The sequence below is a fragment of the Bubalus bubalis genome, chromosome 12 (genome assembly GCF_019923935.1).
Source record: "Bubalus bubalis isolate 160015118507 breed Murrah chromosome 12, NDDB_SH_1, whole genome shotgun sequence".
Taxonomy (NCBI): Eukaryota; Metazoa; Chordata; class Mammalia; order Artiodactyla; family Bovidae; genus Bubalus; species Bubalus bubalis.
In genome coordinates this window covers 27,929,256-27,954,370 of record NC_059168.1, presented here as the reverse complement: position 1 = coordinate 27,954,370, position 25,115 = coordinate 27,929,256, and the positions used below count along the sequence as shown (strand labels likewise).

The following is a 25,115-nucleotide window of genomic DNA, read 5'->3' as shown; positions in this document are numbered from 1 at the left end:
TGACCCACAGACCATCTCACGGTATTGAACCTCTCAACATACTCTTGCCAGACCCTTGTCAATCCTATCAAAGCCTCATCAGGCACTCTGATACCACACTGCCCCGGAAGGCATGCTCTAGCACAAAAGAGACCCATGCTTCATTCTCAGCTCTTTTAGATTTAATTTGACATAGTCACCTCTTTAAAAAGAAAATCTACCAGTGGCCAAATTCTTACTCTGCTTTTTGCTTTCGTGTTTGCTTCTCTTCAGAATTGACAGTCATAAGAGACATCCGAGTTCCTTGAAACCACAATTTTCCCCCTGCATCATCAATACTCCTTTCCCGGCAGTTTTCACCCCCTGCTCACACAGCTTATTAAAACTCATTTGAAAAATATCTCCAGTTGCTGTTTAAGGATTTTTCCATCCTGCATTTCCCCCAGGGCAGCGAGGGAGATTGGATGAGGGAGATTCTTTAGTTCACCCTCTGTTTCCTTCTTAGCAACTCACACTGACTAAGCCCTCCATGAGTTTTCTTCCCAGGCCTGGCAGGAAATGCCAAAGGATCAGGGATGGGGACAATTACGTAGAAACTCTTATTTTGAATGAGAAAAAAATCATGACAAATTTACTCAAGTCAGGTTTCGTTGGAAGGGATGATTTCACGAGGGAGATCATATTCAGCAGCTCAAAATGCCTGAGAATTTTCTTTCTAATAGCCAGAAAAACAAAAGCAAAAACAAGCCTACCCCTCAGTGGCTCTCCCATCCTCAGGCTTCCATGGATGAGGGAAGGCAGAAGAGGCAATTCCTGAAAACATGCCTCCTCCTAAGTCCTGACATTAAGTAGCCCATAACTTTTAGAGCCCAAAGAAGCAGGCTCCCAGTATTGCCTTCCCCTCTCTACCAATGAACATTTGATTCTGCAGATGCAGGAACCTCCCTCTTCATTTCCCCAATATCCTCCCTTTCTTCCTCATCTTCACTGCAGTTGTTGAGCATCAACATTTCCTTGGAAAAAGCAGGACACACACTGAGGTAGGAGTTCTAGTGTTGGAAAAATCACCATGAAAATGAGAGTAGGAGATAAGTTCTAGTTTTCATAAGCATCTCTTTTCCATCATCCTCTTTACAAATGCTACCCTTGCTTAAAGGTCCAAGTTAGGTGCCACCTCTTCCAGGAAGCCTTCCCAATAGCCTTTGGCAGAGCTTTAAATGAATCACCTACAGAGCTCCACTAGAAGAGTTACTGTCCTGTAGAGTATCACTTGCTGCTTATCTATCTCCCCACTAAACAGCAATCTTTATGCATTCAGAGTTAGTATGTTTTGAGTTGTGTAGCTTTAGTAATGTCTAGCATACAACAGATGCCCAATAAATACTTGTATATTCACTGAATTAATTATATGCTTTACTGCAGTGGGTTGCTATGCCCCCCTCCAGGGGATCTTCCCAACTCAGGGATTGAACCCAGGTATCCTGCATTGCAGGCAGATTTTTTATTGACTGAGCCACCAGGGAAGCCATATATTTTTTAAGCAAGAAATTACTGTGTGTATGAAAATATTAAATGTGCTGTTAATCTAATATCAACCATTAAAAATAAATTTAGATATGAAAATTTTAGTTTCTCATCCATATCAACAGCTAGTACAATGCTTATAATTCTTTACGGCTATGTCAAAGAAATGCAAAAAGGCAAAAGGTTGTGAGAGGAGGCCTTACAAATAGCTGAGAAAAGAAGAGAAGCTAAAGGCAAAGGATAAAAGGGAAGATATACCCACTTGAAAGCAGAATTCCAAAGAACAACAATGAGAGATAAGAAAGCCTTCCTCAGTGATCAATACAAAGAGACAGAGGAAAACAATAGAATGGGAAAGACCAGAGATCTCTTCAAGAAAATTAGAGATACCAAGAGAACATTTCATGCAAATATGGGCACAATAAAGGACAGAAAAAGTATGGACCTAACAGAAGCAGAAGATATTAAGAAGAGGTGGCAAGAATACACAGAAGAACTATACAAAAAAGATCTTAATGACCCAGATAATGAGGATGCTGTGATCACTCACCTAGAGCCAGACATTCTGGAGTCTGAAGTCAAGTGGCTTTAGGAAGCATCACTACTAACAAAGCTAGTGGAGGTGATGGAATTCCAGCTGAGCTATTTCAAATCCTTAAAAATGATGCAGTGAAAGTGCTGCACTCAACATGCCAGCAAATTTGGAAAACTCGGTAGTGGCCACAGGACTGGAAAAGGTCAGTTTTCATTCTGATCCCAAAGAAAGGAAACGCAAAAAATGCTCAAACTACTGCACAATTGCACTCATCTCACATGCTAGCAAAGTAATGCTCAAAATTCTCCGAGCGAGGTTTCAACAGTACATGAACCAAGAACTTCCAGAAGTTCAAGCTGGTTTTAGAAAAGGCAGAGGAACCAGAGATCAAATTGCCAACATGTGTTGGATCATCGAAAAAGAAAGAGACTTCCAGAAAAACATATACTTCTGCTTTATTGACTATGCCAAAGCCTTTGACTGTGTGCATCACAATAAACATTGGAAAATTCTGAAAGAGATGGGAATACCAAACCACCTTAACTGCCTCCTGAGAAATCTGTATGCAGGTCAAGAAGCAATAGTTAGAACCAGACATGGAACAATGGACTGGTTCCAAATTGGGAAAGGAGTACATCAAGGCTGTATATTGTCACCCAACTTATTTAACTTCTATGCAGAGTACATCATGTGAAATGCCAAACTGGATGAAGCACAAGCTGGAATCAAGATTGCCAGGAGAAATATCAATAACCTCAGATATGCAGATGACACCACCCTTATGACAGAAAGAGAAGAGGAACTAAAGAACCTCTTAATGAAAGTGAAAGAGTGAAAAAGCTGGTTTAAAACTCAACATTCAGAAAACTAAGATCATGGCATCCGGTCCCATCACTTCATGGGAAAGAGATGGGGAAACAATGGAAACAATGACAGATTTTATTTTCTTGGGCTCCAAAATCTCTGCAGATGGCGACTGCAGCCATGAAATTGAAAGATGCATGCTCCTTGGAAGAAAAGCTATGGCAAACCTAGACAGCATATTAAAAAGCAGAGACATTATTTTGCTGACAAAGGTCCATCTAGTCAAAGCTATGGTTTTTCCAGTAGTCATGTATGGATGTGAGAGTTGGACCATAAAGAAAGCTGAGCACTGAAGAATTGATACTTTTGAACTGTAGTGTTAGAGAAGACCCTGGAGAGTCCCTTGGACTGCAAGGAAATCAAACCAGTCAATTCTAAAGGAAATCAGTCCTGAATATTCATTGGAAGGACTGATGCTGAAGCTGAAGCTCCAATACTTTGGCTACCTGATGTGAAGAACTGACTCATTTGAAAAGACCCTGATGCTAGGCAAGATTCAAGGCAGGAGGAGTAGGGGATGACAGAGGATAAGATGGTTGGATGACATCACTGACTCAATGGACATGAGTTTGAGCAGGCTTCAGGAGTTGGTGATGGCCAGGGAAGCCTGGCATGCTGCAGTCCATGGGGTTGCAAAGAGTCGGACATGACTGAGCGACTGAACTGAACTGATGTTAATCTTGAAGAGCATAATGCCTTTATAAAGTAAGAATTATGCCCAGGAATTTTGTTTTTTTTTTTTAGTTGTAAGAGGGAGGGCCTGAGAGAAATGAGGCTACTCTATCTCAACTGGAGTAGGAAGTCTTTTTACCTCCTTTTCATACTATATGTTTGCTACACAATTAAATACAGTTTTGTAGATTTTTCCAGCTGTTTCAGGTGATTCTAGCATCTCAAAGAGCATAGGGAGAATTCCAGTCAAACACACTGGTGTGAATTGATTGACTTTGATTGAAACGGAAGTTACTGGCTTAATTTGAGGGCTTTCTGCCTTTTCTCACAAGCGCTGGAGCCATTTCATTTGCTTTTTTCCTTCTAGAGCCCATGGAGAATGATCAGAGGACAGGAGTCAAGGACAGGTGGGCTTGGCACAGAAGAGGCCACAACAGTCTTTAGAAATAACCTGGTCATCTAGTGGGCTGTGGTAACCAGACCTGACGTCACAACTGGCGCCAGAGGCTTACGCAATCACTGCCATTGGTCACCAGACCTGGGAGCCTACACTCTTCCAAGTCCTGTCAGGCAGTCTGTGTAGCCCATGGCCTGAAGCCATGCGCAGACTCTCAGGAGCTTCTCAAAGGAACGCTTTCGTAGGGGCTGTTTCTTCTACATACCAAACAATAAAGGCTCACCTAAAAATAATTAAACCCGACTTAACACTATTTCTGCTCTCTGTGTCATAATTAAGCAAGAATGAAAGAAATCTTAATAGGATTGTCAACAGGTCTTGTGTTCCTTAATCATGTGATAGAGACTTAGTCAAAAACAAGTTTACGAAGGCTCAGAAACACCCTCCTTTCTTTTCAGGAAAAGCGAAACTAAAGCTGTGCTGTACTAGGGCCACTGAAGTCAGTTCCATTCCCACCCAAGTCCTGCTCCCGCCCTCCCCACTGCAGCGCCTGGATCCAACTCCTTCCTCACCTCCGGACTCTAAGGATCACCCCCTCCTCTGAGTTCTCCTGGCTTGAACACCTCCACCCAGAATGTAACTACTCAAGGCTGTTTACTGTGGAAGGTAGTATAACCCCCTCATGCTTTATTGAGTAAAATCCTCCACTTGACAATCACCTTCCTTTTTGCTGATAACTCCACACCCAGAACCTACCTCAGAGTCAGGTGAACATCAGTTATTCTTTAAAATCATGATGACTGGTTGCCATAGGAAAAGCCACATTTTCTAACCATTAAGCTGGGAGCTTATTCAATGATTCCTCCTAAGATTTTTTTCACTAGTAAGCTAAGGTCCTTCAGTAAGATTAAACTATGATTTGCTTTAGAAAAATTAGACGAACATACTATCTGTCATGTTAAGTGAGTTGTGCCATGGTCAACTGCACAGTTTGGGAACTGCTCCCGTAACTGTGGCCACCTGACATTGGCCTAAGAAAAATCTCTGAACCACAGAGGAAAGCCCCTTCTCTCCCAACCTTACCCTCTGGCCACTCAGACACCAATTTCCATGTCATGTGGTCACTGTTCTGCCACAAAGGAAACCCACGGTATCATTAGATACCGTTTTCTGCTTCAAGAGCAGTCACATAATGAGGACCCTAGCCTTGATATTCTAAATGCACAGAGGAGAAAACTGCTGCCCCTAAAGACATCAATCCCACTCCTCATTCACCAACACTGCAAGGAAGCAGAGCTTCCGGTGAGGCTCCCCGGGTCTACCATGTACAGATCCCTACACACAAGGTCCCTACAGCTAGACTGGACCTGTCTTGGGAACTCGGACCTCTTGGCAATGTGTCCAAAGAAAGCAAGCTGGTTTCCTGCTAGGGGACCAGCTCAGATAGCAAGAGATAAGGCGCAGCTGCTCTGGGTAGGGGAAGATGGGGTAACACTACATGGTGTCAGAGCAGTGCCCTCTAAACTGAAGTCCCAGAGATGAGCCGGTAGCTCGACTGCCAATACCAAGTGTCTGTGGGTCAAAGACTTACTTCTCTAAAATCTGATTTTCACATTGGTGCAAAAAGAAGAGTAGAGGAGAGAATTAAAAAAAAAATCTCCCACCCCTCCATCTCTGAGAGTAACCAGCTACTATGTATGAGGCCCTTGATAGGCACCATGGAAGATGAAGAAATACAGGATAAGTTTCTCATTAATTCAGAATTATTCTCGGGCGGAGAAAAGAGGAAAGCTGACCTCATGACTGACTCCATAATGTGCTTACAGATTATTTTCATTTCTTTACTGCCACCTTCTGGTCTCTAGGCACCTCCACGGTAATTTTAAAATGCTACCTTAAATTTGTGATTCATGATGGATTTTTTTTTTTTTTTTTTTTTTTTTGACCGTGCCACGTGGCTTGCAGGATCTTAATTCCCTGAGCAGGGACTGAACCCCTGGCCACGGTGGTGAAAGGGCCAAGCCCTAACCCCTGGACCACCAGAGAATTTCCCATATGGCACTTTTAGTGCTTGTTCACATCCTTCACCTCAGATGATGGTACACAGATTAGACACAGTTCAGGTGGCCTTTATTCTATTTTCATTTGATCTGAGGGCAACAACAAACTTAAGTGATTTGCCAAGTGACAAAAAGTTAGGAGCAGAGCAAGGATAAATCATGCCTGCTGTTTTCTCTAAGGAGCAAACACCAGGGTCATTCATTTGACTTTCTTTGTCCAGCTACATTCATAAAGACTTCTATCACCCTCTCATTCCTTCACAAGTACAGCCTTGAGTGGAAAATCCCTTACTCTTAAAAAGGAGAAAGCTGTTCAAATATTCCCTGATCTTTTCAAGGGTAAAATCCATTCCATTTTACAAGGTCTTTGAGAAAAGAATGTAGGGGATCTATGATTGATTTTAAAAATTTGATCTGACAGTCAAAATACTAGAGTATCCTCCAGCACAACCCTCAGATGGCAGTCCACCAGCTTCCTCTTAAACATACCTTGGTCTGGAAGCAGCAATAGAGTTGGGTTAGGTATGGATGTTTTCGAGCCAGAGCCAAAATCCGCTTCTCTGTCATCGTGCAGTCTACATCATCATCCTGAAGGATGACATCCTTCTTTAGGACCTTCACAGCATAGACTTCATCTTTGCCTTTGAGCTCCGCCAACATGACCTGTAATTAACCAAAACCACCCCTATAAGCCTATATATATAGGAGATTAAAAGAAACCCAAGTCAATACCAAATGCTTTAAAAACTAACTCATTTTATCTTTAGCTTTAAACAGTATTGTAGTATTTAAAATGTAAAGACTATCCATCCCAATACAGCTTCTATAATTTATTTATTTTTAATCTCTAGCACTGTGTCCAGGCAAAGAAAAGTTCAATGCACATTTGTTAAACAAATTATATGAACATATTAATAATTAGTTCATATGTTCATATAATTTGTCATACTTGCAATGAGTGCAGCAAATATAGCATAGATTTTTTTTAACTGAACGTTATTTCATAAGCATTTCTCTATATAGTCTCCATCATATCATGGTTGCTGATACTCAACTATAACAGTTTATTTAACCATGTACTTCAAACTAGTTTCATCCAATTATTAAGTATTATATAAATAAATTGCTTCAGGTGCTTTATACATATAACTTTTCTTTCTTTTAGATCATAGCCTTAAGGCTATAGAAAAGGCTATAGAAAATCTTCAAAGTGAATTATAGGGTTAGATGTGTACATTTCCTGACTTTCAAAAAGGCTATACTATATAATCTGCCACTAGTAATGTAGAAGGGCTTTAGTTTCACGTATATTCACTAATGTTGGTGCTTTCACATAAAAACCCTTGCTTATGTAATGAGTGTGAAATGTTTCCTCAATGCTGTTTTAACTTGTAATGAAACTAAAAATGTTTGTTTTCTAACTGTATTTCTTTTTGTGCAAATTATTGCCCTCTGTCCAGTTATCCACTGTTGTATACCACTATATTCTTTAGGAATCCTTATGAGCTTGGTATATAAAGTTACTGTTAATTTCTGCAAAGGTTTTTCTAAGCCTGCCATATGATTTTCTGTTATTTTTTCTATTGAACAAGGTCCTCTATCTTTTTGTAGTTGAATCTGTCCTTGTTTACCTTTATGATTTCTTCTACAGCTTTAAAGCTGGGGATGTGATTCCTTCTCCAGAGAGTGAATTAACAGCTCTATTTTCTTAAAGTTTTCCTATCATTTGATATTTTTGCACTCATTTCCTACAAATGTGACAAGATTTTCTCCCATTAAAGAACTTGTAAATACAGTATTTCAGTCATCAGAGCTAAAGAGCAGTAACTCAGAAGCTTAATGAGGGCATTCAGGATGTTACCCTGAAGACGTTTGTCACCCACACACAATACAAAGTCTTTAAAACTGGCTCAAACTTTGGCAGCAATTTGTCTAAAGAAGCAACCCAAATGCTCCCGAGTCATCAAGGTTTGCATCCTGCTTACATCCTGTGGAAACCTGGAGCCGCCTCTGAACCTGCTTCTTTCCCCTTGAATCTTGCTCAGAATTAAACCAGGTCCTGCTTACATTCCAGAGTTATGCCTCATCAGAGGACTGGGGTCTGCTTCTTACATAACCAGTCTCTGAAGAATTTGATTGCTTCAGCCTTTGCTATTAGAGTCAATCCCACAAATGACTTTTGCTATTAAGTCAATGCCACCCACAGTCTCAGGATGAAATGTGGCAGGTAAGATGGCTGGGAACCAGGTCTCATCCTCTGGGGGCTCCAGAAAGCCACTTCCTTTGGAGAGAAGTGGAGCAGGTCTATAGCTTAGCCTGCAAAAGTCCAGGATGCATGAGGGCATGGGATCCCCAGGAGCTCCCAGAGCCAGGTACCTGACTCCAGAGCATGGCCACCTTGCTCTAGGAGGTCCTAGAAAGGTGACTCCCATTGATCCCAGGCATGGCTTTGTGATAAGCAGGGAATAATCAGGGGTCTAAGCTGAAATGTTAACCAGTTTCCTAGGTTCCCTGCTCTTCCATCTTCTAAAATAAACTGGGGTTATTTCGTCCATCTCATCCCACCTTCAGAATGCTGGCTGGTCACCATGAAGGCTTTAGTGGGCACACTGCACCCATGCCCCAGATCACTGTGTTGGGCTCAGGGGAGCAGGAGAGGGGAAGGGCTCCGAGGGCAGTGGCCCCTGATCAAAGACCTGAGATGACTGTGCCCATTCTCTCGCCACAGGCGGAGGATAAAAAAGACATTTAGTCAGTGCCAGAAAAGTCACTTAAAATAACATTTAATTTACAAAGTAATACACTCTAAGATTTCCTTTGGGCCTCAAATTCACTCAGGGCAGAGATGCTAGAATTAATTTCCAAAATTTTTGTAATGAATTAAAAAAACAGAATTTCAGATGGATCTCTGAAAGGAAGAAAGCTTTCACGACTATTATTGATGATGGGAGGCCAAGCACACATAAAGCAATTTAAACTGCTCAGAGTGCTTTCTCACCTGCTCTCTCTCTCTTGGTTCCTGTTCCTATTGGACAAATGAGAAAAACTGAATCCCAGAGAGGTGGAATGACTATCCTGGAGTCCTGCAGCCCGTGAGCAGCAGAACCCTGGCTCCTGTCTGCTTGGCCTCAGGCCATTGTCACTCAACCAGGAAGGAAAACATAACCAGACCAGGCTGAAATGTTCATCACTTAATTTTGGATCAGACCAGCAGTTCTGCCCCTGCGTGCCACAGACCTTGCCGAAGCTGCCTTTGCCCAACACCTTGATGAAGTTGAACTCATCCAGGCCCAAGCGCTTGGCCTGGCCTTGCCGGACTTCACCATTTTCACCCAGGCTTGCCAGCTGACCATCGGTGGATGATGCCGCCCTGTGCTCCTCCCCTCGATTGTCAAATGACAAGGCCTTCCGGATGTTGTTTTCAAGTTCTTTTATTTCTAGGACCAAGGGTGACAAGATATTGCATTAGTGCGCACCTCACAAGCCCTTCCTGTTAGGATCTGATATTCAAAATGTTCCCCCCTGCACCATGACTCTCAACCCTCCCTCTGGTTCTTCACAGCAACAGACACAGTGACGCATTCCTGTAAGTTCCTTCATTTGCTCTGCACACTTTCACTGGCACCTAATTAATGTACAGCAAGGCCTAGGAACACAAAGAGAACAACACGGTCCCCGCCAATCCTCTCCTTCAGATCTGCCTTTTATTCTGGGATGGGCCACCTCTCTGAAAGCCCCCTTCAGCTGGTAGCCTGTTGCATTGTTCTAGGTGTAGTGCAGGAATCCTGGCCTCCCAAAGGCAATAGGGATCCTTCAAGTTTCCTTTGAAAATTAAAACAATGGCTAATGGAAAACCGATGTCACAGTAATTACTGGTGAGGTAATTATTTCAATAACTGGGACTAAGAAGCCTTTACCTTCTAAGGGACTTTACTTGGCTTTATTGCTGGGTTTATTCTAAATACCCATCTTCCATTAAGGTTATTTAACCGAATGAGCAGTGGGCTTATCGTTAACAAAAGAATTATGTCCCAAGGGTGACATGTTGCAAATTTATCTCGGATGGGGCAAGAATTCCTCAGCAGTTTCATAACTATGACACAGCCTTGTGCTGCTGCAGAGTATGTGACCTGAATTAACCTGGGGATGATAATGCTGGGTGACCCTTTGACCTTTTCTATTTGAGAAAACTTTGTTGTTAGCTATACATTCACCAAGACACACGCTCCTTTGTGGAGAAGTGGACATCTCGAGCATAATCCAATTTTAAAAGATGCTTGTGAATAACTGGGATCACAGGAGGAAAACACAAACTATTAACCTTTGGGAATCAGAATCAAGCAGGATTGATCAGCTGCTGCTTGACATAAAGACAACTTTGGCTCCTTTACAGAAGGACTGAGACCTGTGAAGGCTCCATGATCTGCAGGCTTGACTTCGCTGAGATGTGCCAGGACAGAGTGCAAGGGAGAGGTGAGGACAGCTTCCAAGTCTACAGATACGTCCGTGCCAGCGCCGCAGTTTTCTATCACTTACTCTTAACTAAGTATAACCTTTGCTCTCAGCATACAGCTTCTGCTCATAACTTGTAAGCAAGTTATTAAATGAATTTTGGAAGACATAACTTGGATGCTGGGGATATTAAAACTTGAAGAAAATATCTTTCTATGTGTTCTTACAACAGAGAGAAGAGGAATTGTGCCTTATTTCAGTTCGATGATAATGCACTGTCTTACTAAGAAGGTTTTCACATCTATTTGTCCTCATAATACTGTACAAAATACTGGGAAATACTGTACCTTCACAGACGGGGGACAGAGAGGTCCTGAGGGGCATGGTGTCCTGCCGATGCTGGACAGCAGGCTGGGCAGGAACCAGGCCTACAAATCCAGTTGCCTCACGCTTGCCTGGGGTTTCTTTATCATATGACTCTGTCCCCTTGAAGCTCTCAAAGGAGCTCTCAGCCTTAAAAAAGCAAAACCTGAAAATGCCCACATTGGACAGGGACAGCATCTCCTTGTTTGGAGGCTCCGGGGAACCACTGGGTTATTTACGAAGGGCTCAAACCTCTTTTGAAAGGAAGCAGGGTATAAAGGTGCAGAAAGTGACCTCAGGACTGGCATACCCCCTGCGTTGTTTTATTTACTTCTGGGGAAGAGGGGCTGGGTTGCAGTGACGACCCCCACAGAGGGTTCTATGGCAAGGCTTCTGAGAATGGGGTCCCTAGGCCAGAAGGGGTGACGTCTCACCCTTACCACTGACTTAGTTCCTGACCTTTGGACAAAACTTTTTAACTCTCTGCCTTACACTTCTCACCCTGTAACCTGGGGACAGTAAGGGAGCGTAGACAGAGAGTTGGCTTGAGTGTAGAATGAGGATAAGGAAGACAAAAGGGGCTATAGAACATCAAGACACTATTGTTCTGACTTGTTAATGATTATCCCTGTTCTACAGATACAAACATCCCTTCCCAGTGAAATCTGGTTCTGGTTACCAGAAGGCAAGGTCTAAAGTGTATACATCCCTCTTCAGTCTTGGCATCCTTGGATACTTGCAGAATTCAGAAACCTTTGATAACTTCCAGCATATTCTGATGGAGAAGGAGACATCCTGAGCTGAGCTCTAGAGGGGAGTCAGGTGAGGAGCTGGCTTCTCGCAGGCTCTGCCAGCTTCACCTTCCTATCCCCACCCACCCATCTCCAGATTCCTGCCCTGATCTCAACTTTTGGGTATGATGGTGAAGTTCAGGGAGGAAGGAAGTCAGATTCAACTCAACTGAATGCTGCTGAGGGGGCTGGGAGCAGAGCTGGGCAGGGTGGTGAGAGAAGGGCTGTGCTCTCTGCCTCTCCTGCACGTGGAAGCTGGAAGATAGGCGAGAGAAAAGAAAGAACCGCAGCTCCCCATCTCTCTCACTTTTACCCTGCCTGGCAGTGATGTCAGGGTGGCAGAGCCATTCAGTGCCACACTCTCAAGCCTTGGACTGCTTGGTCCTTCCAAGGACAGAGCTCAGAGGTAAAGAAGCAAATCTGAGGGTCTCACCCTGGTCACAGGGGGAGGTGGGGGCCGACTTGGATCGATCTTCCTCAGACGGTGAGCTTCCAGAAGCAGGCTGCGGGGACTCAGCACCAGCAATGAGCTACAGAGAGGGAGAGAACGAGGGGAGAAAGGGGTCAGAAAGGACATGGGGAGTTTCCCTAAAGTCAAAAGCATCAAGATACGATGCCAGGGGCTGTAGCAGTCCCTGGTGCACAGTAGCTCTTGCTGAATTGATCATCTGAAAGCAAGAGACTCAAGGTTTCCTTTGTCAATTAAAGGAAAGAAAACAAGTGATGTCAGCTCAACCTTACCCCTTCCATGAAACTTCTCTTGCCTACCCAAGCAATGATAGTTATCTCATCCAGAGCAAACCTGACAGCTGCTTGGTATTTATTCCCTACCGTGTTCAGCTTTATTTAATTTGGGATCTCTACTCAGGTAGACTGTAGGTTCTCTGAAGGTTACGAGCCTATCTAGTATTTGTATTGCCCCTGGGGATTGCAGAGAGTGATACACACAACAGAAGCTCAACCAACATTCTCAGATGTATTGGTATTTGTCTGCAATCAGGAAATTTTTAGCAGGACATCCTCCGTGAAGTCTATTTCTTGGCATAGATGCTGGTATATTCATACTAAGTTCCCATTAAAGGCAGAAGTTTGCACTCAAGAGATCACAAGCACTCTGTTCCCCTTTACTCTTGATCTACCCACTGTGCACACATGTCATTTCTGGATGATCGGCTGCTTGCAAGGGGCACTATGAAGGTAACTCAGGCTCCAGAAAGCCTGATGTTCCCACGTAGAAGCTCCCTCAGCTTCTGGCCAAGGGCACTTGTCTCCCATCCTCTCGTACTAACTCGAGGTACTACTTGGTTTGCTTGACTTTTTCCAGCTTTTGCATCAGAAGCAACACAGCAATAAAACTGTCAGGACTGAAGTCGCTTAGTCCCTGACTCTGCTCCTTCCTTATTTTCTCCATGTTGGCTTCTTAGCACCAGGATCTCCCAAATCCAAGACAGACAGACAATTCCTGGTTACTCTCATTACATGCCATATAAATACAGGGGAGGGGGAAGGTATTGAGTTTTCTCTGAAATGTTCCATGACAGTAAAGATTCCAACTCAGTTTACTTCTCAGTTTAGTTGCTCAGTCGTGTCCGACTCTTTGCAACCCCATGAACTGCAGCACGCCAGGCCTCCCTGTCCATCACCAACTCCTGGAGTCCACCCAAACACATGTCCATTGAGTCAATGATGCCATCCAACCATCTCATCCTCTGTCGTCCCCTTCTCCTCCTGCCCCCAATCTTTCCCAGCATCAGGGTCTTTTCACAAGTCAGCTCTTCGCATCAGGTGGCCAAAGTATTGGAGTTTCAGCTTCAACACAGTCCTTCCAATGAACACCCAGGACTGATCTCCTTTAGGATGGACTAGTTGGATCTCCTTGCAGTCCAAGGGATTCTCAAGAGTCTTCTCCAACACCACAGTTGAAAAGCATCAATTCTTCGGCACTCAGCTTTCTTTATAGTCCAACTCTCAAATCCATACATGACCACTGGAAAAACCATAGCCTTGACTAGACGAACCTTTGTTGACAAAGTAATGTCTCTGCTTTTTAATATGCTGTCTAGGTTGCTCATAACTTTCCTTCCGAGGAGTAAGCGTCTTTTAATTTCATGGTGCAATCACCATCTGCAGTGATTTTGGAGCCCCAAAAAATAAAGTCTGACACGGTTTCCACTGTTTCCCCATCTGTTTGCCATGAACTGATGGGACTGGATGCCATGATCTTAGTTTCCTGAATGTTGAGCTTTAAGCCAACTTTTTCACTCTCCTCTTTCACTTTCATCAAGAGGCTTTTTAGTTCCTCTTCACTTTCTGCCATAAGGGTGGTATCATCTGCATATCTGAAGTTACTGATATTTCTCCCAGCAATCTTGATTCCAGCTTGTGCTTCTTCCAGCTCAGTGTTTCTCATGATGTACTCTGCATATAAGTTAAATAAGCAGGGTGACAATATACAGCCTTGATGTACTCCTTTTCCTATTTGGAACCAGTCTGTTGTTCCATGTCCAGTCCTAACTGTTGCTTCCTGACCTGCATATAGGTTTATCAAGAGGCAGGTCAGGTGGTCTGGTATTCCCTTCTCTTTCAGAATTTTCCACAGTTTATTGTGATCCACACAGTCAAAGGCTTTGGCATAGTCAATCAAGCAGAAATAGATGTTTTTCTGGAACTCTCTTGCTTTTTCCATGATCCAGTGGATGTTGGCAATTTGATCTCTGGTTCCTCTGCCTTTTCGAAAACCAGCTTGCTTCAGGCGAGGCACCGTCGTGTCTGCGGAGCAGCACTCTCTGTAGACCCTATGCATACGCGTGCTCAGCACTGTCCTCACGGGTGTCTGTCTAACCTGCCTTCTGGGCGGGGCCTCAGCATTAAGGGTGCCGACATTCTGCTGGTAGCTTCAGTGTCCTGGGTCCTGCTTCCACCAGTGGGACTGTCAAGAGCTGAGAAGAGCCACCAGAAGCACAAAATCTCACGTTAGTCAGGAGGAGAGGGTGTTTTTTCCTCTAAACCTTACAGAATAGCTTTGTTTATTGAAAAAGTAAGGAAGAAAATGCTTAAGAAGATGGAAACCCAAACCTTCCCATTCAAGGGAAAAGCCTCCTCTGAGAGGCAGCAGGGAAAAGGTATGGGCAGCTTCTAGAACAAGAAGGGAAACACAAAGCCCTTCAGAAAGTATTTCAAGGGAAAATTTAGGGACAACATTTAGGAGCTAATACTGTCGAGGCACCCATTGTCAGGCTTGTTTTTAGAAAAAAAAAAGAAACAAAAAAACATATATATATATATATACACACACACACACACACACACACATATACATACACACACTGGGCAACGAGAGCCACTTGCCCATACCACCCTACCAGGATTTCTTGCCCAGTTTACATGGTTCCCATTTTTTCAGTAACTTACTCTTTCAGAGCCCTCTTACATTTTTTAGGCTAGGAGCCAAGGCTAGGACAAGCCTTCAAACAAAATGCTAGAGATATCTTTAGCTCTGTTTACATCTGTGGGCCCTGACTCACCAAAATAACATTTTAGCAAACGGATCTTTTCCTACTGACATTCGGAATGTCACACACATAGAGACAGGGCTTTGGTCACCAAAGACAGGCCCAGATGTTTCACGTCGTGGGACATCAACAATATTCCTCGGGCAGCCAAGCGCCAGCACTATCACAAATCTTCTTGGCTTGCTCCCTAGAAAAGAATGTATTTCCAGCTCTTCACCCATTTATCCTCATTACAGTGATACCAGAGGCAAAGTTCAAATGTGAACATTGCTCTCATGCCAGTTTTGGAGGCAGATAAGGCTACTTCCCTGTCTAGAATTGAATATTTTCTGGAGGGAATTCCAGAATCCTCACCTCGAAGGTGATGTACCCCTAAGAAACACAACACTTGAGACTTGCTTGGCTTTTCCTCACCTCTGGAATCGAAGGAGACTTCTGTGTTACCTGCATGACTTTTCCTTCTTTGTTTTCTTTAAGTGCATGTTGTTTCAAGTCCACTGTGTCAACCCAGCAGTCTCAGAACTATACTCCAAGGGACTCTCAGGAAATCAGCACGGAGATGCTGGCTCACATGGAGCTTCAGAAACATCACCCAGGAACCATTTACCTTTTTCCTCCTCTGGCCACTATTGGTGATCTTGTCTGGAGTGACACCCAGGTCAGCCAACACTTTAGCGATACCCCTGGCATCCACGCCACAGTTGGGAGCCACGTTGGTCTCACAGCGCCGGTGAACGTTCATCTTGCAGACTGTAAGGAGACACGGAGGAGAGGCTTCCAAAGGGTCATGGCCTAAAATGTTACCTTATTGTGCTCTGATTGTAAAAGGAACACACGTTCGTTTGTTAGAATTTGGAAAATGCAGGAAGACAAAAAAAGAAAAAGAAAAAAATCACCCAGCATCCCCTCACACAGATCTAAAATCAACCACCTCACGGAGATAATCAGGCTATGGATAAATAAAAATCACACTGAAATTTCCTTTCAGGGAGCAGAACACTGACCGTAGAATTTATTTGGTTTCTCTGAAGAAAGTTCATCTGGATGCTGAACCTGAATGGGCCCCCTGAATACAGTCCACTATATTTTTCTGCTGTAATGTGGGAATTCCCGAGAGAGGAATACTCACAGTAGACAGCCTCTAAAGAAGCTCACCTCTAAAAATGAGGAGCCTGAATAAGGTGACCTCCAAGGTCCCTTTCAAATCCAAAATCTGGATTCAAAGGAACAAAGGCCATGCTTGAATTTTGTTTTTTTGTTTCATCTGCATCACTTAAGCTGACCTTGGTGCAGGACATCCAAGGTGAAAACAAAAACTGTTTTGGTCTCCAGTCCAGTATGTGAGGAGCTTGGACCTTGTTGCTCTGTCCTAATGAGTAAAAAGCTGAACAAACTAGAAAACCAACAAGTCTTCTTAAGATTTAACAGAGAAGTAACATCACAGGGCAAACTGCTGCCCTGTGGGCGAGACAGATATGAATCATGACTTAGTGGAACAGAAACTCCCAAGCAGCAGCCCAGAGGCAAAGCAGCACAGGGTAGGGAAGCCTGCACTACACGGTGAGCCGCTGGGGTCCCAGAGTGGGCGATCTGTCAAAGACTCTAGGCTGACCCCGTCATAGGGTCCCCCCACTTTTGTGAGTTCCACCTCTAGTTGTTTGACCATGCTCTCACAGGGAATATTGGAGAAAGAAATCCCACACGCTGATGACAGGGAGAGAGGGAAGGAATTTTGAAATACAGCAGAGCTCCCTGTTCTTAACAATGCTGGCTCTTAGAAGAAGCTATTTCATCAGAGATTAAACTACTGTAGCTTTATCAGATCCTAAGCAACCTAGGGGAAGGAAAATACCCAACTCCAACCAGTGTTAGCTATCTTGTTCTACAGAAGGTGGGGGAAACCCTGAAAAACATGTATACAGCTCATAGTTCAGAGAAACAGGTTCACAGAAAGACTGAGATCTAATCTCAGGACTACAGAATGCTTCCCCTCCCCCAAGACCTTAGCACCATGTTAGTAAAGGCCTATTACTGCTGTTCCTGTTACTTGACATGTCATGTCTGACTATCCCTCTCTCACACACACAAATATGAGGCATATTAAAAGGCAAAAAACCAGTTTGAAGAGACAGGGCAAGAAGCAGAACCAGACTCAGACATGGCAGGGTTGCTGGAATAACCAGGCCAGGAATTTAAAACAACTATGATTAATATGCTAAGGATATCTGTCAATAGAAATTTTTAAAACATAAAAACAGAAGGAGAAATACTGAAAAAAAAAGATATAGAATATCTAAGAAAAACAGAACAGTTGCAAATGATGTAACATGTGTATGGGAATACTAGCAGGAGGAAAAAAAAGGGGAAAATGAACAAAAAAATATTTGAAGTAAAAATGACTGAGAATGCCCTCAAATTAAATTCAGATATCAAACTACAGACCCAGGAAGCTTAGAGAACACCAACAAATGATAGGAAAGAACAGGATAAATGAAAAAGAACAAAACCAGTATCAAGCTACATCTAAGCATATCATATACAAGCTGCAGAAAATCAAAGATAAAGAAAAATAATCTTGAAAGAAGTCAGAAGGAAATAACACCTTACCCAAAGGGAAGCAAAGACAAGCATTACATCTGACTTCTCAGAAACCACATAAGCAAGAAGAGAGTAGAATGAAATATTTAAAGTACAATAAATCCCCTTCATATGAACTAGCTCTGTTCCAAAAGCATGTTCATAAATCCAATTAAGTCCAATGAAGTTAGCGTAGGTACGCAACGAACACGACTGGCCATGTAACACTGTACTGTAATAGATTTATAATATTTGTTTATAAAAAACAAATAGAAAAATAAAGAAAACATTTTTAATCTTACAGCACAGTACCTTGTACTCTTGTAGTGCTATCGTACCTTGAAAAGTATAATAGTGAAGTACAACAGCTGGTGATTCTTAGCAGTGACAGTCACGTCAACACTGCTTTTACACTTGCTCCTCGACACCCTGGGCTTGAAATAAAGGTACTACACTGCTGTACTCTATACAGTACACCAAAGCACAGCACTACATTACAGAGGAAGCACACACGTGACAACGCACCCAGGCACGCGACGAACTTACATGGCTGGTCATGGGTACACGCCTTCACACTTTTGAAAGTTAGCGACCTCAAGGTTCATATGTAGGGGACTTACCGTATTGAGAGGGGGAAAAGATGCAGAATTCTGTGCCCTGTGAAATTATCCTTCAAAAGTGAAAGAGAAATAAAGACTTCCTTAGACAAATAAAAATTGAGGAACTTTATTGCCAATAGACCTGCCTTGCAAGAAGTGTGAAAAGAAGCTCTTCAGAAAGAAGGAAAATGCTATCAGCCATTCTCCTTCCTTCAGTCATCAGAAACTCAGATCTACATAAAGAAAGGAAGAGCATCAGAGAAGGAATAAGGGATGGTAAAATACAAACTTTTATTTTTTTAGTTCTTACTTGATCTAACAGATAATTTTTCAAGCTAACAATAGCAACGATGTTTTCAATTATTATGCTTATATATATCATATGTATAGAAAGTATATGCTTACATATAAGTGAAATGAATGACAACAATGATATGAGGAGCAGGACAGAAGAATAAGAATGTCTTTGTTATTATAAGGTATTAATACGTGCACCTGGGGCTTCCCAGGTGGCACTAGTAGTGAAGAGCCTGCCTGCCAATGCAGGAGACATCAGAGATGCTGTTTCGATCCCTGGGTCAGGCAGATGCCCTGAAGGAGGAAATGGCAACCCACTCCACCATTCTCACCTGGAGAATCCCATGGACAGAGGAACCTGGCGGCTACAGTCCACGGGGTTGCAAAGAGTCGGACACGACTAAAGCAACTTAGCACACATGCGATACTTGCACTATCTGTGAAGCATCAGAGCATTATTTGAAAGTGGACTTGGATTAGTTGTAAATGTATATTGCAAACTCTAGGGCAACCATGAAAATAAGTTTTAAAAAACAACAGAAGAATGGATATGCTAAGAGAAAAAATGGAATCTTATAAATTGTTCAATTAAAACCACAAAAGGTGGAAACATGTGAAAGACAAAAATAGAAACAAAGAGCAAGGGCATCAAATGGAAAACAATAACAAAAAAGATGGTTATTAATCCAAATATATTGAAAACCACTTTAAATGTCAATGGTCTAAATCACTGAGTAGAAGACAGAGATTGTCAGGGTGGATCAAAAAAGAAACCCAGTACATATTATCTAGAATAAACACACTTTAAATATGTAAGATACATATAGATTAAAATTAATGTATGCAGAAAGATACACCATGCTAATGCTAATTAAAAGAAAACAGGAATAGCTACATTAATTTCTGATAGAGTAGACTTCAGAGCAAGGAAAGTTATCAGAGATATCAAAGGGCACAACAAGGGAACAATTCTCCAAGAAGACATTAAAATCACACTCCTGGTATTTACTCAAATGAGTTTAAAATGTAGGTCTACACAAAAACCAGCACATGGATGTGTACAACAACTTTATTCATAATTGTGAAAACTTCAGAGCAACTAAGATGTCCTTTAGTAGCTGAACAGCTAAATTGTGGTACACGCATATGAGTGAATATTTGTCAGTACTAAAAGTACATTAGCTATTAAACCATGAAAAGACATAAAAGAACCTTAATTGCATATTACTAAGTGAAAGAAGCCAACCTGAAAAAAAAAAAAACTATACATTGTATGTAGCTCTTACTACATGACATGCTCCTCCACGACAGAAAAGCAAAACTGTGGAGCTGTAAAAAGATCAGGGGTTGTCAGTGGCTGCAGGGGAGGCAGGGAAGAATAAGTAGCCAAAGCACAGAGGATTTTCAGGACAATGAAACTACTGTGTATAAATACTAGAAGGATGGATACAGCATGCTGTACATTTGTCCAAACCCACAGGATGTCAAGTACAAAGAGTGATCCCTAATGTAAACTGAGGGATAATGATACATCAATGCAAGCTCATTGATTTAACAAATGTATCACTCTGGTGTGGATACTGATAGTGAGGAAGGCTGTCTGTGGGAGAGGGTAGGAGGGTATGCCAGAAATCTTTGTACTTGCTCTTCAAGTTTGCTCTGAACCTAAAACTATTCCAAAAGCTAAAGTCATGTGTAACACACATACACACACACAGACTTCCTGGAATAAAACCAGGCAGGATGACCAGACCTAAGGGTTCTAGACTACCTGACCACTGACCTGAAGGAGGGAAAGCATTGACCCTAGTCTCCTTCGTCTCCAACCCAGGCTTGAAGAGCTCAAGTGAATTACGTAGCTAAAGATGCCCACAGAGCCAAAGGCAGGAATATGGGGGTGAGGAAGCATGTGTGCTGATGGGAGGGGAGCTTTCTCAGGCAACATAAACAAAAAGAAAGCTCCACCACAGCCTGGCCATGGTGCCGCATGCATTAATTGAGTTATTACTAAAAATGCTCAAAAATCCTCAGACCCATGCCGGACTCCAGGCAACAGCACTTTGAATTCTCTGAACTGCCCTTAGCAAAGCTACCCCCTGACACTCAGCTCAGCTCATCTGCATGTGTCCACCCATCCCATCGCATACAAGTTCTCTTCTGTCTCTTCTTGAGGTGACAGAATAGACAAGAATGAAGCAACCGAATGGAGAGAATTTCGTAGCACGGGTCGTGTATCTATGTGATTTAGCCGCTGGCGCCCTCTGGTGTTGTAACACCAGACCTGTCCATCCTAATGAAACAAATTCGCTCAGGTTGACTGGTCAGCAAAACAAGATCTTTGGGGACTTCATTTTTCATTTAAAAAAATTCTGTTATTTCTTTGGGAGAACTGTGTAGTTGTCTTAATATGTAAGGTTAAAAAAAAAAACAAACCCAGTGACATGTCAGTTAACATGAACCACATGAAAAAGCGACTTTGAAAGAGCTTTGAAAAGTCTGGAAACACGAGGGCAAAGCTGGCTGAGAGAAGAGAACTTGACATAATTTAAACAGCCACAGTGGGGTTCCTGGAAGCTGGAAGTAACATCTGGAGGCCGCAGGTCAGGAAGAGAAAGTAAATGTTAGAACCATAGAAACGTGAGGCTCATTTATAGTAATGCAAGCCAGTTGAATCACCCCCTTCTCTCCCTCATCTGGACTGGTGAGCACCCAGCACCAGTTCCCCGAGGGTTCCCATTCTAGGCTGCTTCATATCGTTCATTTTTCAACCGCTTCACCAGGATGAGCTGCACTGCTGGGGCCTTTCAAAAAGGAAGATCCTGATTCTTCTTCTGCCCAGTGTCTCATCACACATTCGCTGAGCTCCTACTCTGCTATAGGCGGTGCTGCCCTCAGGACAGGCGGGGGCTGGGGCATGCTGACCTGCATTCTGGCTTCCATGTTTCCACCCTTTCCATAGCTGAGATTAAAGCTGGTGTTGCAGTGGGGTGGGTTAGGCTGTTGGGAATCCTCCCAAAGCAGGCAGAAGACCTTGAGAGAGAACAGTGACAAAGGGAGACGGGCAGGCCTAAGTGTCCTCCAGAAATCTCTACATGAGGGTCATCTGGCCCTTGTGGGTGAGCCAGAGCAGTGGTTTGATAGCATAACAGGTTACAGCCAGCCACACCACGCTCAGGGGCAAAACACACACAACAGTGAGCAGAAAGTTGTGTGCTTGTGTCATGGAGGTTGGCAGGGGTGGGAGAGTGCTTGAAGAGTCCTTGGCAGGAGACAAGAATGGGAGTAGCAAATGTACACAAAAAGGCTTAAAAGGACCCCAGCAAATTGTTAGTAGAGGTTAGGGCTGGAAACAGACATGGTAAGAGACTTTATAGTCTCTTACGGACTTTAATATTTTTATACATATACTTAAGTCTTGCTAGAATCTTTCATAGTGAGAATTATTTGTGTATTATTTGTGTTTTTTCAATTCTAAAAATACAAATAAAAGTTGAAGATATGACAAGGAAAAGTGAAAGTCACTCAGTTGTGTCCAGCTCTTTGTGACCCCGTGGGTTATACAGTCCATGGAATTCTCCAGGCCAGAATACTGGAGTGGGTAGCCTTTCCCTTCTCCAGGGGATCTTCCCAACCCAGGGATCGAACCCAGGTCTCCTGCACTACAGGCAGATTCTTTACCAGCTGAGCCACCAGGGAGACCCTAGTACAAGGAAACTGTTTGTTAAAAAATAATAGTAAAGGGCTGATATTTTCAAAACTGATGAGAATAAAAATCCTTTTTCATAACTTTTGTTTTTTTTTAATATCCACTTTTTTTAAATGGAAGGAAGGAAGAAAGGAAGGGGCAGGAAGGGAGAGAGAAAACCTTCCCTTCCTATCTTTGTGGCTCCTATGCCACTTTTCATCACTTTCATTATGATTCTCAGAAGGTAGGCACGCAGTTGGAGTTAAAAGGAAGCCCAGGGTCGCCTAGCTGGGGGCCTCCCTGCAACTACCCAGCCCAAGCAGTGGCAGAACCAGCACAGATCAGTTCCCCAGACTCCTAATCTGGGATCTTCACTGCTTCCAGCTCTCTGCCTAGGGGTTTGCCCCAAATAGATGGCCTGTTCTGTATTACCTGCAGGAACGGGAGTGACTCTCCCCCACTTAGTCCACAAAAGCAGCCTCGGCTCACAGCTGCTATTAGGATAGGATCTCAGAGGGAGTCAAGAAGCCAGGAAGGAGACTCTTCAGGACTCTCCAGGCCAGACCTTTTCCAACTGTACGTCATTCCCTACCTTGGCACAGAGCTGCCGTTAGGGTGGACAGGCAGGAGCAGGGGGCTCACCCTAGAGGAGCATAGGAAGCCAGGGCTGCTGCAGGTGCTGCAGGGCAGACTGAATTGCGTAAAGAGGTCTGGCTTTCTGTTAAACTGCCCCAGATGCTGGGTGATGTCAAGGCAGCTGTGCTGGAGACATGTGAACTCACAGGCAGAAGAGAAGTGGGGAGCGGGGCGGGTGGCCGGGGCAGGTGAGAACCCCACATCTTCTTTAGAGAAGGAAACAAAACTCATAAGGTATTGGGAGTCTTTACCTCTGGGGAAACTGACTCCATAAGTCAATGGAGAAATAAAGCACATGAGAGGACCCTGGAGGCATTCACTGGGCAGATGAAGGTTAGGTTAAGGAAGCAGTAGCCTTAAAATGAAGAACAAAAAGAGTTCAAATGCCTCAGTGACGCTAGTATTTGAACATTTGAAGCTAATTTTTGCACAGGCTAATAGTGGCTGAGGTGCTCAGACAGACCCTCAGTGAGTCTATAGAGAGGTACAGCGCAACTGGGCCAGCACTTAAGTCGTAAGATAAAGGACAGGAGGAAGTCCCCTGGTGGTCCAGTGGTTACGACTCTGCACTTTCACTGCCAAAGGCACAGGTTCAATCCCTGGTTGAGAAGCTAGGACCCTGCTAGGTGACCAAAAGAAAAAAGACAGCAATGAAATATCCTGCCTTAGTGCTGGTGTCTTTCTACCCTGATAAAGGAGCTCAGTTCCTCAAACATGGCCTGTGAGCACTCTCCAAGCGTCTGGCTCCTCTGGGCTGCGGGAGGGAGGAGGCAGCCTCGAGGGTGGTGGTGGGTTCCCACGGGTCCCTGGTCGTACCCCTCTGTGTGCACTGGTCTCCATCCCCACCAGTAAAAGGGGGTAATGATGCTCTCTCTCCCTGGCTGACAGAGGGACAGTCTCTGGAAGAGTAGAGTCTATCCACCACCCTTGAACCCATGTGGCTCAGGCAACTTCAGGCTGAAGGGAGAATGACCAGAACCATCTCATCGACCCTTCCCTATAGACGCAAGCTTGAGAAAAACCCATTTCATTGAAAATACCTAAACGTTTTATCCCCAGGAGTGGGATGGGCAACAAAGCTGAAGCCACAGACCAGCAGGTCAGGTGGCTTGTATCCCACCATGACCAGGGGATGGGGGCTCCAGCCCAGGAGGCCAAGCCAGCCTGATTCAACAAAGGTGAAGACCTGATGGAGACTCCATAGACAGGAGAGGGCGTGGATCACAGACCAGAGGCAGTGCAGGAGCCAGCTGCCTGGGTTTAACTCCAGCTCCCTGGGGACTTGCTCTGAGACCCCCCTACTGAGGTAGGTCAGTAATTTTTGATTTCTTTTTCTTAGCAATCAAAGGAGTGGAACCAGACTTAGACCCAGATAAGAGGGGCCCCTGCCTAGGAGCCTCCCAGCCTCTTCTGGCCATCACCCTCTCCACAGGATAAGGGGTCTGCAGGGACAAAAAGACTTGAGGTTGAAAAAGGATAAAAAGGGAGAAGAAAACACAGGGGATTGGGGAGCAGTGAAACCACTCTGTAGAATACTGTAAGGGTAGATACATGTCATTATACATCTGTCAAAACCCGCAGAGTGTCCAACACCAAGAGTGAAATTAATGTAAATTATGGATATCGGGCGATTGTGATATGTCAGTGTAAGCTCAGCAACTGTTTAACAAATGCATCTCTCTGGTGGGGGGGATGTTGATGGTGGGAGAGGCTGGGTATATGTGGGGGCAGGCTATATACAGGAAATCTCTGTACCTTCTGCTCAGTTTTACTGTGAATCTAAAAAATAAATTGAGAAAAGCGCAGCAGGAGGAGAAAAGGAGCAAGAGGGAAAAGTTCAAGCCATGGTAACAGAGGACAGGACAGGAGTATCTGTAAGCCTCTGTTGGGGCCCTAAGTTCTGAATGGCCTCTACCTTCTCATCTCTGTGTAGCCTGTTCCTCTCATGTCCCGCTGGGCTCCAGTGACCAGGAATCCTCGCTTGAGGCAGCCTCATTCTCCCCATCCTTTACTTGAGCAGGCTTAGGATGCTTCCTGCCAAAACAGAGCTGAACACACAGTTCCCTGGCCCTGCCTTCTCCCGGGGTCATCCGGGGACCCACAGCCCTGGCAGTCACGTCTGGGCTGCCTCTTTAAGTTATCAATATTTATGAGATGATGGTGTCTTCATTT

At 43.8% G+C, this 25,115-nt stretch overlaps 1 protein-coding gene across 4 annotated transcripts in view; it reads right to left on the bottom strand.

Moving 5' to 3' along the window:
- PRKCE (protein kinase C epsilon) overlaps positions 1-25,115 on the bottom strand; it is a 543,326-nt gene that overhangs the window by 162,347 nt on the left and 355,864 nt on the right. For all 4 annotated transcript variants that reach the window (XM_006054783.4, XM_025262285.3, XM_025262284.3 and 1 more), the window contains 4 exons: positions 15,757-15,899; positions 12,071-12,167; positions 9,269-9,468; positions 6,521-6,694 (listed from right to left, as the gene is read on the bottom strand). In XM_006054783.4, coding sequence (XP_006054845.1) covers positions 6,521-6,694; positions 9,269-9,468; positions 12,071-12,167; positions 15,757-15,899 — 614 coding nt within the window. The remainder of the gene's footprint in view (positions 1-6,520; positions 6,695-9,268; positions 9,469-12,070; positions 12,168-15,756; positions 15,900-25,115) is intronic.